Source organism: Peromyscus californicus, unplaced genomic scaffold (assembly GCF_007827085.1).
Source record: "Peromyscus californicus insignis strain IS unplaced genomic scaffold, ASM782708v3 Scaffold_6__1_contigs__length_162567912, whole genome shotgun sequence".
In the NCBI taxonomy this organism is placed as follows: Eukaryota; Metazoa; Chordata; class Mammalia; order Rodentia; family Cricetidae; genus Peromyscus; species Peromyscus californicus.
The window spans coordinates 51,184,210-51,204,600 of NW_026294584.1; the positions used below are offsets into that span (position 1 = coordinate 51,184,210).

Sequence of the window (20,391 nt, forward strand, 5' to 3'; positions counted from 1 at the left end):
AAATCCTCTCTCCATCTGGATGTCATTTACTATGAGCCCCAAAGCACTCTAGAACAACTGGGTCTTTCTTTCTCTCTTGTTTTTTTTTTTCTTTTTCCGAGACAGGGTTTCTCCGTTGTAGCCCTGGATGTCCTGGAACTCACTCTGTAGCCCAGGCTGGCCTCAAACTCAGAGATCTGCCTGCCTCTGCCTCCCCAGTGCTGGGATTAAAGGTGTGCGCCACCACTGCCCCGCCAATTGGGTCTCTTTTTAAAGTAGAGATCTACCCACAAAAATCCGGGCAGCCCCTTCCCCAGCGCTCCCAAGGAGCCAGGAAGTACTCACGTTCTGCGATCTGCAGCACCGGGTACCCCAGGTAAAAGCTGAACTCCACCACCGTCAGGTTCCTGAGCAGATCGCTCACCTCCGACCCGTTCAGGAAGCCTTGCATGCCTTTAACAGCAAAGATGATATTCACCGGGCCCCTCCGAGGAGCCACCCGCGAGGAGCCAACGGTGACATTCACAATCTGAAAGAAGGAGGTCAGAAGATGCCTTTAGAATAAAACGTGGAGCTGAAAGCCTGACCGTGCTATCTACCACGAGTTCTCCGATCAGTGTTCTTCAAAGGCGGTAAAGTTTTCGAAGAGATGTTTTATTTTTTAAAGACGGTGTCTCACTAGACTGTCCAGGCCGGGCAGGAACTTCTTGCCTCAAAGTGCTGAAATTACAGGTGTGTGTCTCCAAGCCTGACTAGAAAGGAGGTAAACCTCTAAAGGGAGAGGAGCTGGCTTTCCAACCTTGTTCCTTTTTTTTTTTTTGGTGAGACTTGAAACACTGTTTACTGGAAACTTTTTTTTACATTAAGTGGTGAATTGACTGCATGCACCCACAGCCCCTCCCCCTCCAGCCCCAAATCCCAGGGAAGGACAGTAAGTCGAACAAAAGGGATAAATCCACCACAGCGCTGAGGAGGGAAGAGAACCAGAAGTTCTGACAAATTTCTAAAAGATGGAGTAAGGACAGGATGGCGCTGAAATAAACCAGGACCGAGAGAGCCAAGAGCCTGAACACACACAGGCAAAGGCTAAAACAGTCTCATTCTCCCCTCAGGGAGGCTGGGGAGGCCCCCCGGAGAGAGCTGAAGACCTGAGACCAGAAGTAGCAGGCATGGCTCAGCTCTTTAAGAGGAGGCGAGCCAAGGGTGAAGCCTCCCTCTTCCTGCCGAACGAACCCACACCCCACCCAGGCCGACCGATGCAGGCCCCAGCACTGCCACCTCCTACAACAGCCAAAGAACTGCCCTCAGAGGAAAACGAGCCCCTCCCAGAGGAGACCAAAGGCCTCCTGTGGGTTAAGACCGTCAGCAAGGGGGGCGGATGGATAACTCCAGTGTATGCCAGAGCTCACAAGACATAAAAGGCAGTCTGTGCCATGAAAAAAAAAAACAAAAACACTCACAGGGCTCCATCCCCAGAGGAGGGCCTCCTGGACTTGACACAGGGCAGGGCCAGCCTGCCCATTTCCTCTCTACCACAAGCTGTGCAGCGCTGCCTGTACAGAACACCATGCTCCGGTGTGGTCTGATATAGCCTACCCAGCCCCCAGAGCTCAGCTGAATTCTCCCATCAGGAGACAGGGCTGACGGAGAGGTAGCCTCCATAGCCAAAGAGGGCAGCCAGGCCAACACTGTAATTAATTAACCCCAATCTCCACCCCTCATCACCAACCAACCTCCTACCAACCAACAGCCCCCAAAGACACAGAAAAAGAGCACAAAAGCAAAGGACAAAGACTGGCATATAGAACAATACTACGGAGGATACAGACACAGGAAGAACACAGAAGAAAAACTGCTGAACATCCTACTTAATGTCCTCTGAGACTCGGAAGGCTACTCTCGAACATCTCAGCAAAGGATGTGATGAGAAAGGAGCAAAGAACAATGCAGGGAAATGACTAGCCAGAAATTTCAGTATGAATGAGTGCAGCTGAAGGAAAAATTAGTGACTCAGAGGACAGACTTCCCAAAATCTCCAACAGAGCATAAAGTTCCATGCCATGTGAAGGAAAACTAAGAGGCACAAAAATGAATTCCAAAACACCAAAATCTAGAGTTAATATACATTTCAGACAGGGAACAATGTGTGGGTGTGGGTGTGTGTGTGGGGGGTGTGCCACGCCATAAAACATCAGCGGTTTGCGTAGAATGTACATGAAGCCAGTCTGTTGATCAAAAAAAAAAAAAAAGCCCTCTTCAGAACAGTGGTTCTCAACCTGTGGGTCACAACCCCTTTGGGGGTCAAACTGTCCTTTCGCAGGGGTCACATATCAGGTATTCTGCATATCAGATATTTACATTACGATTCATAACAGTAGTAAAATTACAGTTTTGAAGTAGCAATGAAAATAATTTTTGGTTGGGGGTCACCACAACATGAGGGACTGTGTTAAAGGGTCGCAGGGTTAGGAAGGTTGAGGACCACTTGTTAGACGGAGACGCCACATCCCAGAAAAGCCCCATTACAGAGGTGGAGCATCTCAGGTGTGAAAACCGAAGTGCCCCAAAGTGCGAATCTTTCGGAGCGTCATCACTGATGCACAGAACGTTTTAGATTTTGGATCATTTCCTATTTTCAGGTTAGAGAAAAGTGAGTGAAGTCTATGCAGAATATCCCAAATAAACCCAAAGGCTCCGTCACCTGACACAATTCCAGCACCAAGCCCTTCAGATCTAGGACACTCACACTGTGGGGAAAGGAAAGTGCATTCACACATTGCCTCGTTGACGGTACAGTTAAGATCATTCCTTAGGGAAACATGATTGAATTTCCTGCATACGACCAGCTCTTCAACTCACTATCTGACTCCCTGATTCGCAGTCACTCTGAAATCTCTGAAGTCATGCTGTGGACTCCATGCCTTACCCAAAGTCAACCCTGGCCCACACGAGCTGGGTTCCCGCCACCGGAGGACACATCCTTTTCTGCACCTCCCTCCACCCCCAGGGTTTCTCTATGTAGCTCTGGCTGTCCTGGAACTTGCTCTGTAGACCAGTGTGGCCTTGACTTCACAGAGATCCACCTGCCTCTGCCTCCTGAGTGCTGGGATTAAGGGCGTGCACCACTACACCCAGCATGGAGGACGCATCTTAAATGAAACCCCGTGGAGGACAGGACACTGCCCTGTGGCAGTGACGCACTCACCTGCACTGTGAGGTTATATGGCCCCTGGTGTTTCCTCACTTCAAAGAGAGCCGTCATCAGGCCTTTCTCAACGCTCTGGGTGAAGTTGCAGAAGCCAGTATCCACACTTGGAGGCACGAACTGAAGTACTGAAAGAGAAAGAGCAGTCCAGTCCCGTGAATGAGGTGCTGTTTAAAGACCAGGGATGACAGGAGGGGACAGTACTGACGCAAACTAATGCATCCACTGTCTGACTAAGCACCACTTATTTTTATCTTATGTGTGGGGGTGTTTTGCTTGCATTTATGTCCGCATGACATGTGTGCAGAGGCCAGAAGAGGGCGTAGGATCCTCTGGAACTGAATTTACAGATGGTTGTGAGCTACTATATGGGTGCTAGGAACTGAATCCCAGGCCTCTGCAGGAGCAACAAGCGCTCCTAACTGGTGAGCCATCTCTCTAGGCTCCAAATTTTTTTTTTTTTTAAGATAGCCTTGTGAAACATACTTTTTGTTCTTATTTAACACAGTAATTATGGTGAGTGACAGAAGTCTGTTTTCTTTCTTCTGCATATTGATGGTTAGGCAGTAACATTTTAATACACATACACAATGATGTATTTGTTGCTCAGAAATTTATTATTTATATTGGGAATGTTCAAAATTCTCCCGCCGGGCGGTGGTGGTGCACGCCTTTAATCCCAGCACTCGGGAAGCAGAGGCAGGTGGATCTCTGTGAGTTCGAGGCCAACCTGGGCTACAGAGTGAGTTCCAGGAAAGGCACAAAGCTACACAGAGAAACCCTGTCTTGAAAATCCAAAAAAAAAAAAAAAGTAAAAAAAAAAAAATTCTCCCTACCGGTTATTTTGAAACACACAGCTGGGGGCTGGAGAGATGGCTCAGCAATTAAGAGCATCAGCTGCTTTTCCAGAGAACCCAGGTGTAATTTCCAGAATCCATGGGACAGTTCACAATTATCTAACTCCAGTTCTACGGAATCCAATGCTCTCTTCTGGCCTCTGAGGGCACTACACATACATGGTGCAGAGATACATGCAGGCAGAACCCTCACATACTTAAAATAAAATGAAGGTTTTTTTTAATTAAATATACAGCTTACTGTTGTTGAGCACGTTTCTCCTACTTTATCAGACACAAAGAAACTCCTACCCAGATGCACACTGGAGGGGTTAGCGCTCCTCACTCTATCTTTCCTCCCCAGACTGTCTGGAAATCACTATTCTACACCTGACTTTCAGATCTGCTTCCACAAGGTAGGTGAGAACATGTGGTAATGGGCTTTTTGTTCCGGATAGTTCACTTAGTATAACATCCTCCGGTTCCATCCATGCAAACTGGATAATTTTGTTCTTTGTGGTTGAATGATATTCCAGTACGGACATATGCCACAACTCTTCATCTGTTCATCTGTCAATGAACACACGGGTTGATTGCCTATCTTGCTTACTGTGAATATAGCTGCAAAAAGACACAGTGAAGACCTCTCTCCAACATACTACCTTCATTTTGTTTACGTGTGTGTGTGTGTGTGTGTGTGTGTGTGTGTGTGTGTGTGTGTGTGTGTGAGAGAGAGAGAGAGAGAGAGAGAGTGTGAGTGATTCCTGGACAATACAGTAAACTTCTCGTTTTCTATGATGCCTGTATAATCAACATTATATGATCAGGGGTGAAAGTAAGACAGTCTGAACTATAAAGCAAGACCCTGTCTTCAAAAACAAGACAAAAAAGCAGAGCCTGGAGAGACAGCCCAGCAGTCAACAAAAAGCCTCACTGTTCTTGCAGAGGACCTGGGTTCAGGTTCCAGGACCCACAGCAGGTGGCTCACAACATCCTGTCACTCCAGATCCAGGGGATCTGATGCCCTCGGGCCTCTGTGGTGCACATAAACTCATTGCAAACATATACACACTATGTGTGTGTGTGTGTGTTTGTGTGTGTGTGTGTAATTAAAAAAAAAAATCAGGGCCAGCAGGATGGCTCAATGGGCAAAAGCTCTTGCCATCAACCCGATGATCTGAGTTTGATCCCAGGAAACCACATGGTGAAAGAAAGAACTTACTCCTACAAGTTGTCCTGTAATCTCCATGTACACGCATGCGCGCGCACACACACACACACACACACACACACACACACACACACACACACAAATCCAAATAAACAAAACACAGCACGTGTGAAATCACCTTTCTCTGTGTCCTTAACAGCATGGGCTAATATCATCTTTTGGATAAGCTTTTCTGAGGCAAGAGGGTATCTCATGGTTTTGATGTACATTTCCCTGATTAGTGGTGCTAGGCATTTTTTTCATATCCTTATTGGTTATTTGTATATCCTGCTCTATAAAATGTTTATTCTGGCAATTTTCTCCTGGCCATTTTCCCATTGCTTGTGGGAGGGGTATGTATATACACACACACACACACACACACACACACACACACACACACACACACACATACACACACACGCATATGGATGCCAGAGATCAGCGTCAGGTGTCCTTTTCAATTGCTCTACACCTTATTTTTGAGACATGGTCTCTCACTGAATCTGGACCTTGGTGATTTAGCTAGACTGGCTAGTTGGCAAGCCCAGGGATCCTCCTGTACCAGCGCCGCCGCGCCCCCCCCCCCCCCCAGTGCTGGGGTCACAGGGGCTTTCCACCCAGCTTCTACATTAGTGCTGAGGGTCAAGTTCAGGTTCCTCACGTCTGCCTGCCGGCATGGCAAGCTCTTTACAAACTAAAGCCATCTGCTCAACCTGCCCATTTTTAAAATTAGATTACTTAAGGGGTTTGCTGCTCGGTTGCTTGAGCTCCCTTCGTATTCTGGAAACGGATGCCTTGTAAATGGTCTCTCCGTTCTGCAGGCTGTTTCTCCACTCTGTTCCGTTACTGTTGCTGTACAAGAGACTTAATGTGAACCCATCTGTCAGTTTTTGCTTTGGGTACCTACACTTTTGTGGTCATATCCAAAAAAAAAGAAAAAAAAAGAAAAAAAGTTCTTTGCCCAGACCATCATCCTAAAAGCATTTCTCCAGTGTCTCCTATCAGTTTGACAGGTTAAGATCCCACAATTTGGTCTCAATTCGGAGGGCTTTTTTTTTTTTTTAAGTATGGTGGGGCGGGAGGAGAAAGGGATAGAGAGAGAGGTCTAGTTTTTTTCTCCTTCATAAAGACATCCAGTTTCCCCAGTATGGTTTACTAAAAAGACTACACTTTCTTCAATACATGTTCTTGTTGTTTCTGTCAAAAATCACGTGTTTCTGAGCTTTCTGTTCTGGTGTTCTCCATGCCTGCCCTTCTGCAACACCATGACGGTTTGGTTATTATTGCTTTGTGATATACTTTAAGACTGGGTACTATGTCTCCAGTACTCTTTTGTTCAGGCTACTGTGCCTGTTCTCTTTGGGGGATTTGTTTTGCTTTGGGTTCCATACAAATTTCAGAAGCCCTCTTCCCCTATACCTGTGAGGACGCCATTAGCCCTCCCTTATACCTGTGAGGAACGCCATTAGCCCTCCCTTATACCTGTGAGGAACGCCTTTAGCCCTCCCTTATACCTGTGAGGACGCCATTAGCCCTCCCTTATACCTGTGAGGAACGCCATTAGCCCTCCCTTATACCTGTGAGGAACGCCATTAGCCCTCCCTTATACCTGTGAGGAACGCCATTAGCCCTCCCTTATACCTGTGAGGAACGCCATTAGCCCTCCCTTATACCTGTGAGGACGCCATTAGCCCTCCCCTATACCTGTGAGGAACGCCATTAGTGGTTTCACAGGAACTGCAACGAATCTACAGGTCACTTGGTAGTACAGACATTTTTCTTTTAACTTTTTTCTTTAACTTCTTTTCCAGGTAATCCATTAATTTCTTTTTCTTTAGGGTTTACTGTTAGAAAGTTACTGTGTTCTTCAAGGTACCACGCTGTCTTGTTTTTTTCATCTACCCCGTGTCCCTATATCAATATCTGCTTGCCTACTGGAGTCATTGCCTCTCTCATTTTTAAAATATGCTTTGTTTTTAATTACATGCAAATAAGGTGCAGGTGCCTGTGGAAGCCGGAAGAGGGCGTCGGATGCCACGGGGCACAGCAGCCACGAGCCACGAGACAGGTGCTAGGAAACAAATTCACGTTCTCTGTAAGAGCTGTGAGCATCGGCCGGCGGTGGTGGCGCACGCCTTTAATCCCAGCACTCGGGAGGCAGAGCCAGGTGGATCTCTGTGAGTTCGAGGCCAGCCTGGCCTACAGAGCGAAATCCAGGACAGGCACCAAAACTACACAGAGAAACCCTGTCTTGAAAAAAGCAAACAAACAAAAAAAGAACGGTGTGGCCTTGGAACTGCCTAGCCATCTATCACCATCCTATCGCTTTTATGGGATGCTTCCACAATCAACGGCTTTTTCCTGCCACGTGTCCTACAGTGCCACCTGGAAACATCATGCTGTTGTGCTCTCCGTACAGTGCCTGCAAAACTCCTTCACCTAGACTCAACACAGGCTGTCTCCAAGCGTCTTCACGGCCGAGGCTGCAGAGGCTATGAGACTGTACCACCAACTGTGGGCTACACGTCCATTTCCACAGGTTGTTTAGGAGAGAGGCTACCCGGCTGGGTCATGGTGGGTGACACTCTAGGTCTGAGGAGGCAGAAAGCTCTGGTGGGATGAAGGATACACACTGGATTTACTCTGAGGGCATCTCTGAGGGCAAAGCTGCTTAAGGTGGGCTAACAAGGTTGTTTCCCAGGTCACAAAGCAGGATGTGTGCCTGCTCCACAGAGGCTCAACGGGCAAGTTCCTGAGATGGGGCTACTCAACTGCTTCTTCAGGTTACAGGGTGATGCTGATTGGCTGCTTCCTGGAGCCAAGGATGAGTCCTATTACTTCTAAGTTTCATCTCATGAAAATGTAGAAAGCCAACTTTTTTACCACATGAACACATGCATGTGAAGGTGAATGGCATGCTTTTGGGCTCAGCAACTCAGGAGGCTGAGACAGAAAAACCACTTGGGACCAGGAGTTCAAGTCCAGTTAAAAATCTACACATTAGAAGATGTACTTCATAAACGTTTCAAATACATATAATATTTATTACAGATGAATTATTAAGTACATGTAGATGAAACGACATGACATCTGGCAGCATATTAAAATTTTTTTTGGGTGTCTTTGTTTTCGAGACAGGGCTTCTCTCTAACCTCCTTGGCTGTCCTAGAACTCACTTTGTAGCCCAGGCTGACCTCCAACTCACAGAGATCCGACAGCCTCTGCCTCCCGAGTGCTGGGATTACAGGTGTGAGTCATCACACCCAGCTCATTAAAAACATTCTTGTGTCTTCAAAAAAGTTTTATCAATTTTGCTTGAAAACTTGGTAAAAATCTTGATTATTTTTAAGCTTATTAAAACATATGTGAACTTAACGCTATGTATTCTAATTTGTACATGATTGAAAATGTCCATAATGAAAGGTTAAATAAGGTATTAAGCGATTACTATTAACTTTAGGGAGTGTGATGATACGGACAGATGTGCATCTGTGTTGAATAGTCCTTTTCCTGTAGAGGTACAGGCTGAAACACATGAGTGACATTTTATGGTCCTTTAAGATTTACTATAAAGTAATGGAAGGAGAAGTGAATAGGAGAGAAGGTACAAAAAGCTTGACTAAGAATTGAAAATTGTTATGATCGGGGAGATAGTTCAACCAATAAGGTGCCGTGCCTTGTACCCCCAGAACCCACGAGAGAAAAACCCAAACACAGTGGTGCTTATAATCTCGGTGCCAGGGCGGCTGAGTCAGGCAGGTCCCTAGTCGGTGAGTTCCAGGCCAGTGAGATAGCCTGTCTCAAAATACAAGGTGGACAGCACCTGAGCAATAACTCCTAGGTCATACTCTGGCCTTCACATGCATGCACACACATGTGCACCTACCTGCACATAATACACACCAAAAACAAAACAAAACAAAAACAAAAAGTAACTAAAAAATTGTGGAGACATATAATGGCACATGGGGTTTCGTTAAACTATTTTGTGTACCTTTGTATATGCTTGGCTTTTTTTCATAATTATAAAGCTGTTGTTACTGTTGCTAGTTAAGTAACAGGCCCAGGTGCAGTAGCCCATGAATGAAGTCTCAGCTACTCAGAAGGCCACGTCAGAAGGTTTGCTTAAAACCAGAAGCTCAAATCCAGACTAGGACCATGGCAAGACTGTCACAATAAATTAATGAATAATTTTAAAACAATACCCAATTTAAAAATTATTTGAGATTGTCTTTATTTTTATGTGTATGCGTGTCTTGCCTGTATGTGTCTACGCACAACATGTGTGCACAATCCTCAATCTTTACATTTATTGTATGTGTGTGCACACGCATGTGTGCACATGTATATAGAGATTAAAGAACAACCCACAGGGTCAGTTCCCTCCTTTCGACCACGCGGGTTCCAGAGATCAAACGTGGGTCTTCAATTCTGACAGCAAGTACCTCCGCCTGCTGAGCCCTCACCAGCACATAACCCGCCCCCCCAATTTTAAATACATATATATTTAAAAAAAATAAAAGCCTACACACAAACCCAAACAGCTATACTCAGTTGTCTCACCTGTTTGAACTTGAAACCTGGGCTCTGGCACGAGGAAAGATGGTTTCACAGATAAGATTAAAGGAGTCTGGTCACGTACAAGTTTACTATTGATGAGGACATTGATGACGGATATTGCCGTGTAAATAAAAGGACCGGATGTTACCAGAAAAGTGAAGTCTGTGAACAGTTCATAAACCTAGAGAAATAAAACATTTTAAAAAAGACAATTCAAACTTAAAGAAAACTGTTGGGTAGAAAAAAATAATGAGTAAAATTATATAATTATATATATACATATATACATGTATATATATATAAAATCAGCAGCTTAAATGGGTGGATAAATGCTTCAAAGATAATCAAGATTTTTATTTTATGTATTCCTTTTATGTTATCCCAACTTTCACAAAATAACACAAAAGTACAGGAACAAGAAAGGACAGCCAGTAATACAGATTGGACAGTGCGTTACGGAAAATTCAAGATTTTTGTCATGTTTAACCCACACCTAAAGGAGCAGTTGTTTCATTGAGTCTCACTGTTTAAAATAACACAATGACAGCCACTTACACAATCTTAAAGTATATGAAGGCCACAGTAAAAGCAGAGGAATGGGGGAAGCTAATTTTAAATGCATTTCACTTAATATGGGGAACATCGTTCCAATGTGTAGTCAGTAGAAAAAGTATTAGTGAGATAGTCTACATTCCTTTATTTGGTGCAGTTTTGAGATCTGGCATGCAGTTTACATTCACCATGCATCTTATTAGTTCAGGCCAGGCTCATGGCTCTGGTTGGACAGGGGGCAGGACTAGTAGAACACGGCTTTCTGAGTTCATCTGGGAAAGGGACACCATCAGTGGGTGTAATGTGACCAGTGTAGAAATCCATCTCAGTCACACTGAATGTACAGAAAGATACAAATGTACTCCACTCTGAAACCTAACATAAGCCCAAGTCATTTGTTTGTTTGTTTTGGGTTTTTTTTTTTCGAGACAGGGTTTCTCTGTGTAGCTTTGGTGCCTTTCCTGGAACTCACTCTGAAGACAAGGCTGGCCTCGAACTCACAGAGATCTGCTTGGCTCTGCCTCCGGAGTGCTGGGATTAAAGGCGTGCTCCACCATCACCCAGCCCCAAGTCATTGATTAAAGTAACTCAAGGATAGCAATACTGTTAAGGTCGCCCCAGACTATGCTGCCTCTGGTCTGAGAGCCTCCTCATTCCAACTCTATAAACGCACTCCCCACTGCACAGGGTAAAATGACATGTGAGCGGAGATGCGGAGGAAAACTGCATACCTGGAGAGGAGTGAGACAGAGAAGTCAAAGTGCAGAGCCTAGGGCTCTTACCCTGCCCCACGAGACCCAACAAGCACGTCTGACACCAGACTCCCACGCTCAGGGTCTCACCTTCAGCTCCACCGCACGGTTGAAGTGAATCCTCAACACTTCTTTGATTGACGTAATGATGTACTCCTGCACAGCTCGCCTGGCCAGCACTACAAAGGAAAGCCAACCACCAGACACATTTTAGTGCTATTATGAAGCATGAAGATGTCACCTCAGGAAGGCATGGCTGAGACGAAGCAGGCTAGCAGCTTGTTTTGAAATATAAGGCCCAGACTAAGGACAGAGTAGAAAGATCTAAGTGCTGTGAAGTATTGTAGGAAATGGACGTGTTGAGAAAGTTGGCGGGTAGGACCGGAGGGCAGCAACTGTGGTCCACCCAGGGGACAGGGAGCTTCCAGTCCCCACTTTCTTCTCAACAAGTAACAGAATTTCTCCAGCTATGCACCTAACGGCAAAGGTTGAGGCTTTAAAAGCTCTCAGAAGGAATATTTTTAAGATCATTAAGACGCTACTCAATGAACTGGTGATACCATCCTCCACAGAAGGAGGTGTTCCAAGCCGCTGCCGGAGTGCTAACCACAACTAATGGGAGAAAATGTCACTACAATGTCCAAGTTGTAACATTTTATACAGGAAATAAAATATTTCTCATTCCAAAGTCTAGTTTTTTCTGTTCACATAAAAGTCCAATTTAAAAATCTGTACTGGGGCTGGAGAGCTGGTTGTGTGGTTTGGAGTACACGCTTGAGGAGGACCCAGGCTGAATCCCCAGCACCCACGTCAGGCAGCTCACAACCTCCAAGGTCAAGGTTTAAAGCCCTCTCCTGGCCTCCACAGACACCTGTAAACACACAAAGTATCTTTAAAAAATAAATAAAAATATAAATCTGTGTCTGTGAGTGTCTGTAAACCTTCCCTTCTATCCCATGGTGCTTTTCCCTTCCCTTCCATTCCATAGGTACAACTGTAATATAGCTAATGTGGTTATTCTGTTTTAGATTTAATGTGTGTACGTGTGTCTGTGAATTACAAAGGGCTGCAGGTGACTGCAGAGAACAAAAGAAGTCAGATCCCTGGAGCTGGAGTTACAGGCAGTTGTGGGGCGCCCGGCATGGGGGCTGGTACTTGAATTCTGGTCCTCTGCAAGAGCAGCATGTTCTTTAACCGCTGAACCATCTCTCTAGTCCCACCATTCAATTTCCCATTATCCTATCTCAAATTATTAAAACTTGAGACAGAATCAATCCTCATTCAGTCATTATAAAAACAAATGCTTAAGCTATTTGACTGTTTCTCTGGTAAATCAGTGACATGTAGTAAAAAGGTGAGGGGTGTGTCTTCTTTAGTTCCTGAAGTCATCATAACAAATCTATGGCCTCCACCTAACTACCTTGGCTGATTCCACCAACAGCCAACTGCCCTGGCCTGCCAGGCTCTGAGAGGACCAGACGAGGTCATGAATGGTACACAGGAAATGAAATGAGAGGGGAGGAATGAGGGAGGGAGAGGGGAGCAGGAGAGGCCAAACTCAGGGAAAGCAAGGCGTAACAGAAAACCAAACTCCGAAGAACTCAATGGAGACAGGAGGTGCATACCACAAACAGCCCTGTGCAGCTAATGAACCACTCAGGATAGCTAAGTGCTACTCAAGGACCCCCACTGCCCACCACCAGAACTGCCACCTTCTCTGGTTAATCTGAGGAGGACAGGACACTGCAACCCTGTGAGATGGGGACATGAGTCTGGAAAACAGGAACCATCCAGAAACATGTATCACACAAATTGTTTTCCAACTATCTACAGTCTCTCCAAGGCCAAGAGAAGAGAGGTTCAGAGACCTTCAAAGGATGCCTGGCTCCCCTCAGTGGAGTCAGCGTCCAAGCATCTCCCTCCAAGCCATCAACACCCGTCACGGGTCTCTGCATTATTATGGAGCTCCACCCCCCTCCCCCCAAAAAACTCCTCTAATCTGTCTAGACTCTCTCCCTAGCAGACAGCTACCAATAAGAAAGAAGCCAGTATTAAAAATCAAACACGTTTTGCTTCAAGCATGCTATGTACTGCATATGCTGGGCAATGAGTTCCAAAGCCAAAGATACTACCAAAAGTTCTACAGCTCACTTAAATCTTTTATCTGTTCTTATGGTAATTACTAATACGCAATGTTGTGTGGTCATTTCCTAGGTGCCATGTACATTATACATTTAAATCCTTACAGTAACCTAAGAGAGCCTATGGTCCTGGTTTAACACTTGTGAAAGCAGATGAAGAGACTAAGTGATTGGACGACTAGCGTGAGGCCAGCAGAGGAGGAGGACTGCTACCCACAGGTTGTGTGAGACCAACACCTACTCTCATAACCACGATGGTGTGTCTCGTAAGTACCGCACACAAACACCTGAGAGAAGTCCCCTACCTCAGAGAGGTGACTGGAAGCAGGGCCTTACCAGTTGTGATCAAATAGGCATCGGGAACTGTAATATCACACACATATGGCGGCTTGGCTGTGGCCAGTGCTGGTGTACCAACTGTGGCTTCGAGCGTGGAGGTGGTCACAGGACCGAGGGAGGGCTGGGGAGGGGGTACACTGTTCCCCTGAGGGTTCTGACTCATAGGCTCGCTGTTCAGAGCAGAGTCCACAGTATCACCAGGGGCAGTGCTGGTATTGGGCATGCTTGGTTCCGGGAATGGACTTGGTTCTGGGGAGGTAGTGGGTGGTGAATCTGTGGGTGTCAATGATGAGCCCATGACTGGCTTTGTGGGCATAGGTGAAGGGCTTACTTCGGAAGCAAGTGATGGGGAGGTTGACAGGTATAAGTCAGAGATCGACTCTGTGCTGGTCGGAATGACACTGGAGGATATGGGTGAGACAGGTGTGGAATGGTCTGTCACACTCACACTGCCATCGGAAGGTGTCAGAGTCAAGAATGGAGATGACCCGGTTAAAATGGGTGTCAAATGGAAAACAGCTGGCAGTGATGAGAAGTGAGTCCCAGCAGTTGAGATGCCAAGGGTGGTCTCGGAGCTGGAGGGCACCAGTGTGCTGCCTGAGGACCCATGGGGAATGAGTGACAATTCAAAGACAGAGGTAGCTTCCGAGAAAACTGAGGTAAGATGAACACCAGACTCTATCAGTGAAACTCTCCACGCTTCGGCGAACTTGAGAGAATCAGAGGGGGAGCTTGAAAGTGGGGGCATTTCGGAGTGACTGGGAAGAAGAGTGACTGTCTTCATAAGAAGGTCTGAGCTTGACCAAGGCTGAGATGGCTCTAGACTTGTGGGCTTAAGAACAAAAAGCTGAGGTGATTGCAAATTGATAGAGCCGGACAATGAGAATGTCTCAGCCACGGTGAGAGGAGGCTGAGACAGGAAAGCTGATGATGGGTCGGTTGACGTCAAAGAGGGGTAAGCAAGAAGATCTGACCGTGAAGGGGCCGGAGTGCTGAAGTCCAGGAGCGGAGTGGAGTAAGAGCTGGATGTGGAATCCAAAAGACTCCCAGACTCCAGTTGCAAAACGCTGGAAGGTTCTAGGTCCGCAAAAACTGTAGACTCTACCGAGGAGGCCAGACGGTGAGAGGTGAGAAGGCTTGGGTTTCCACCCGGAAGGGATGGCGTGGTTTGATTTGCTGTCAAAGAGAGAGATGACTCAAAATGGACGCTAGGGATGACTGAGGACAACAAATAGGTCACACTGGATGGCATCACTAGATCTCTGGTGACGGAGAAGCCAGAGGTGGAATCAAGTGAACTTGGTGTGGAGAGGTGGCCATGGGAAGGGTACACCTGCGTGGTGGTAATGCCGCTCATATCCACCTCAGGTGACATGTCCAGGCCGACCTCCCACAACCCCACAGATCTGGAAGAAAGGGAGACGACAGGTCTGGAAGGGAAAAGGGTGTTAAATTCTTGAAGATCTTCAAGTTCAGAGAGGTCTGTGCCCACGCTGCTTGATGGCAAGAGATGGCCTGCTTCTACTGAGGCGGTAGACAGAGCTTCACGCCCGTCCCCTGATCCCACCTCCTTCTCTGTGAGGCTCCTGGACAAAACTTGCTGAGGTGATGAGAAAACACAGGACACACACCATGTGTGTGGTCTCAGGGAAGCCTCAGGGTTCAGGGCATGAGGATGGTCAGCAAAACTGGGGGCTGTGGAGCTGTGCGGTGATGCTAACGTTTCGCTGGCCTCGCTAGAGAGGAAGGGGTTGTCTGAAATGCCAGCTGGTTGGGTAGCAAAAGACACAGATGAAAGCGGGCTGGTAAAAACGGGATCTGTAGGGGACGTGGTCACAGTGGGGAGTGCTCTGAGAGAGATGGCTTCTTCCCGGCGTTCACTCCAAGCAGTGGTCCCATTAGGATTTCTGTCTGTGCTTGTGGCCAGGACACCCATTAGAGGCTGTGAGACCTCCCACAGGGGAACAGATGGCTGCTGAGTCATGCCATCGCCTACCGGCTGAGGCACAGAGATCCAGGAGCTGAAAAGGAGGTTTTCTGCGCCCTCTGTTATGGAAGCTACCATCTCTGGCAAAGCCTTGCTTGATAACTGGCTGTGAATTTCCGTAGGATGAAGCACCAAACTCCTACTAGGAGTTGGAATGATGCCCTCGGATGTGAGAAAAGCTGACCAAGAAGTGCTGAAATCACCGGAGGACTCCACGTGGACGGCTGCCTGTTGCGCTGTGCTCTGACATCCAGACAGCACTTCATCCTGCAGAGAAATCGTGGGTAGCAATGGAGTCATCCCAGGCTCCGGCATTTCCTGGGGTGGCTCTAGTGGGCTCGGTGAGACAGACTGCATTGGGGAAGCCACCCCTGAAGAGGTCCAGTGAGCATCTGGCAAAAAGTTATCCATCTCATCATCATCAATGGCCACCTCGTTACTCGTCACGGATCCATACTGTGCCGCAAAGATGCTGTGCTCTGCTGTACTTTGAGTCTGTTGTCTGTGGTTTAAAAAGGCTGTATCAAAAGTAGTGGCAGATGGAGAGGAGAGGACCAGGACAGAGAAGCCTGGCTGGGACCCTGGGGCAGTCTCTGATAAGGCCACATGAGCGCTGGGCATGATGCTCATCTCCGGCAGGAACTCCTCGGGACGTAAAGAAGGGTTGTGCTGTTCCAGGGAGAGCTCATCTAGCAAGAAAAGCAAAGTTGAGTTAGCTGCCATGCAAAGAGGTCACTTCAGATGTCAAAAAATCCACTCATTCAGAAAATACCCATTCACTAGGGCTGGAGAGATGGCTTGGTGGTTAAGAGCACTGGCTGCCCTTGCTGAGGCCCTGCATTCAGATTCTAGCACCCAGGAGGCAACTCACAACCTTCTGTAACTCCAATTCCAGGGGATCCAGCACCCTCTTCTGGCCTCTGCATATACCAGACACGTAAAATAATGCAAAAAAAAAAATGACACACATAAAATAAAAAGACATACAAAATATCTGTTCACTATAAATAGCCACAATTTGTAGAAATGCTAGTTGGAAGCTAGACAATGTCAAAAGTAGCATCAGGGCAATCTATACAAATAGTCACAAACCTGAGCACTTCCTTCATTTAAGCCTGCATGTGTACACACACACCCACAAACCTTACTTTATACTGTTATACTCACAGAGCCATTTGTCCCAAATGTGTGTGAAATGGTGCAAATAATCTTTAATCCGTTCTATTTTATGACTGGCATCTTAATAAGAGGGGGAAACGTGGATACACACATACAAGAAAGAGCATGGAAATATGAGAGTACATCACGGTGGTGTAGCCCCAAATCAAAGGCTGCCTGCCAATCATCAGGAGCTGGGAGGGGAGGGCCAGCATGGAGCAGATTCTCCTTCACAGCCCTCAGAGACAATCAACTGTGCCAATGCCTGACCTTGGATTTCTACACTCCGGAAAGGAGACAGCAAATTTAAGCCCCAAAGGAAAATGTCTACCTCAACTTGGACTCTTTGTAGCAATTTTGTAAAACATGTCCCCAGGTTTAGAACCTACATCATTTCTAAGGTCCTAATAAACTGTTTTAGAGTCCTAATTTAAGACAAGCCAGGTCTTCAATGTCTGTCAGATGGTGACATAAATTTTCCTGGGGCTAGGCATGGTATCACATGCATGTTGTCACAGTGGCAAGAGGATCATTTGAGGTCATCAGTTTGAAAGCAGCTTGGCAACATAGTGAGACCACCTCTTAAAAGGAAAACACACAAAAACGTGGTCAGAAGCACACACACACAGTCACACCAGACATCACTTTCCTTAGCTACAGATCAAATAACTAGGAGCACAGAAATAAAAGTTACGAAACACATAAGGAAAGAGGATACCATTAAAATGCTGAGAGGAAATCCAGGAATGGTGGCCCACGCCTTTAATGCCAGCACTCAGGAGGCAGAGGCAGGAGGATAGATCTCTGTGTGTTCAAGGCCAGCCTGGTCTACATAGTGACTTCCAGGACACCTAGAGCTACATAGTGAGATCTTACTTCAAAAATCAGACAAACAAACAAAAAAGGCTGAGAAAAACCCCAAATAAAAAGTCAGAAGGGACAGGCGGTGGTGGCCCACGCCTTTAATCCCAGCACTCGGGAGGCAGAGGCAGGTGGATCTCTGTGAGTTCGAGGCCAGCCTGGTCTACAGAGTGAGTTCCAGGACAGACTCCAAAGCTACACAGAGAAACCCTGTCTCAAAAAAAAAAAAAAAAAAAAAAAAATCAGAAGAACCCCCACATATGAGATCTACAGACTTCAAATACTGGAATTATGGGATATGTGTTTGTTTAATTTACATAAACTAACAAAAGGGCTAAATATACAAGTAATGAGAAAGAGACTATGAAAACTGGCCATAAATATTTAAAAAGGAAAGAGCATTCAGAAATGAAAAATATTCTAATTTGAGCCAAATGTGCTGGCTCACACCTTTAATCTCAGCACTCAGGAAGCAGAGGCAGGAGGATCTCAGTAAATGTGAGGTCAGTCTGGTCTACATAGAGAGTCCAGGACAGCCAGGACTACATAGAGAAACCCTATCTCAAAAAAAAAAAAAAATTATAATTAAACATTTACAACTTAGTATGCATGTAACAGCAGTTTAGACACTACTGAAGTGATTTTTAGTGAATGGAGGGAGAAAGCTAAAAACTATACTCAGAACTGGGGACAGAGAAACAAACAAATACAAAATAGAAAATAATAATAGTAATTTAAAAAAAAAAACCAGAACAATAGAGCTAGAAAATGCAGCCGCTAGTACTGCCTACTGCCAAGGCTGATAACCTGAGCTCAGTCCCAGACACCCACAAGGTAGAAGACAAAAACCAGTTCCCAAAAGCTGTCCTCTGACCTCCAAGAGCACGCCATGGCCTACTGTGGCACATGAGGGCGCACAAAGTAAATTAAAATGAAACAGTTAAAAAAAACAATTAGAGATATTAAATGGCATGAAGACAGAACGAGACGCTCAAACACGTTTATCAAAGTTTTAGAAAAAAGCCAATCAAAAGAGTAGTAGGGCCGGGCGGTGGTGGCGCACGCCTTTAATCCCAGCACTCAGGAGGCAGAGGAAAGAGGATCTCTGAGTTCAAGGCCAGTCTGGTCTACAGAGTGAGATCCAGGACAGCCAGGGCTACACAGAGAAACCCTGTCTCGAAACAACAACGAACAAGCAAACAAGCAAACAGGAGGAGGGTGCAAGGCAACCTTCAGAGACAGTACAACTTTCTAAACTTCCTAAGAGATACAAAGCCATCAACTCAAACAGGCCAAGAAGTCACAAGCTGGGTAATCATTTTTTTTGTTTTTGTTTTTTTTAAAAAAAAAAAAAACCAATAAACCACACACTTACAATAGAGTTCATGGGACACCAAAGACAAGGAAAACCACAAGCAGAGCCAGAAAACAGATGATGGCAGGTAAATGATCACACGGCCACTTCACAGGACAGAAGCCAGACCACAACGGAACAAAACTTTCAAAGTGCTGAGAGAAAACATCCGACACTTTAGATTTGCATAACCATGAAAACTCTCTATCAAAAAGACACATAAGAGGCTGGAGGTGACGTGACAGCCTGAGTTCTGTTCCCGGCACCCGTATAAAAAGCCAGGTGTGGTGGCACACGTTTGTAATCCCCATTCTAGAGAGTGGAGGCGGGAGGATCCCTGGGTCCCACCGGCAAGCAGCCTAGCCTAATTGTTAAGTTGCAGGCCAGTGAGAGATCCTGCCTCAAACAGTGAGGTTGGGCCAGCGAGATGGCTCAGCAGATAAAGGTGCTTGCCTTGAAAGCCTGGTGCCCTAAGTCTGATCCCTAGGACCCACATAAGGTAGAAGGAAAAGACTGGACTCCACACAGCTGTCCTCTGACGGCCACGACTGTGCTGTAAAACAGGCATCCACACGTGTCACACATATGCACTACTACTACTACTACTACTACTACTACTACTACTAATAATAATAATAATAATAATAATTTCATAAGTAAATCTCTCTTTTGTTTTTAGAGTAGATGGCTTCTGGGGAACAGCACCCAAGGTTGTCTTCTGGCCTCCACAGACACACATGGACTCGTGTGCACACCCCTGCACACACACAAGAAAATACATAAATAGGAAACAAGGGGTGGATATTATACCAATCAAAGACCGTAGGTAAAGGAGTCTCTGAACTAGAATACCCTTCAGGAAGGAACGCTATCATCCCTGGTGAGGGGTCCAGAAGAAAAAAGTCCAGAAGAGAATAAGTGACAACCTATGGTAAGGTACAAGCAAGGGGTGCCGGTATACATCTGCAATAATGCCGTGCATAACCAGTGTGGGTTTTTGTTTCAAGACAGGGTTTCTTTGTGTAGCCTCGACTGTCATGCACAACCAAAAATCTGTGCGTTTTTACAAAATACACTTCTTATCCAGCTACAACAGTACATCTACAGAGATGCTGAGACACAGACAGCAGAGGGGCTGTGTGTGTGACACCCTGCCCCGGCACCACCCTCCCAGCCCCGTGGAAATGGCAGCTGGGACGCAAAACCAAGTTCTCTGATCAATTTTGAGAACAGACAGTAACTTGTAAATAATAGTTAGACTTACAGGTGACACTTCTGATTCCCTTAGCATCTGAAAAGTCACAAACTCACACTAGATGTCACTCCCTTCGCTGTGGCATGACTTTGAAAAGTGAACGCATAGGAGTGTAGTTCAGTCCCGGAGCACAGTGAGAAGGCAGGAGGCCCTTGGTTTAATCTCCAGCACTGAAGAGGGTTTGAATGCCCTGGAACTG

The 20,391-nt window shown here is 46.2% G+C and overlaps 1 protein-coding gene across 1 annotated transcript in view; it reads right to left on the bottom strand.

Moving 5' to 3' along the window:
- The window catches only part of Kiaa1549 (KIAA1549 ortholog), a 132,984-nt gene that overhangs the window by 61,522 nt on the left and 51,071 nt on the right, over positions 1-20,391 (bottom strand). The window contains 5 exon segments of the mRNA XM_052719630.1: positions 325-508; positions 3,185-3,312; positions 9,797-9,974; positions 11,188-11,276; positions 13,575-16,253. Coding sequence (XP_052575590.1) covers positions 325-508; positions 3,185-3,312; positions 9,797-9,974; positions 11,188-11,276; positions 13,575-16,253 — 3,258 coding nt within the window.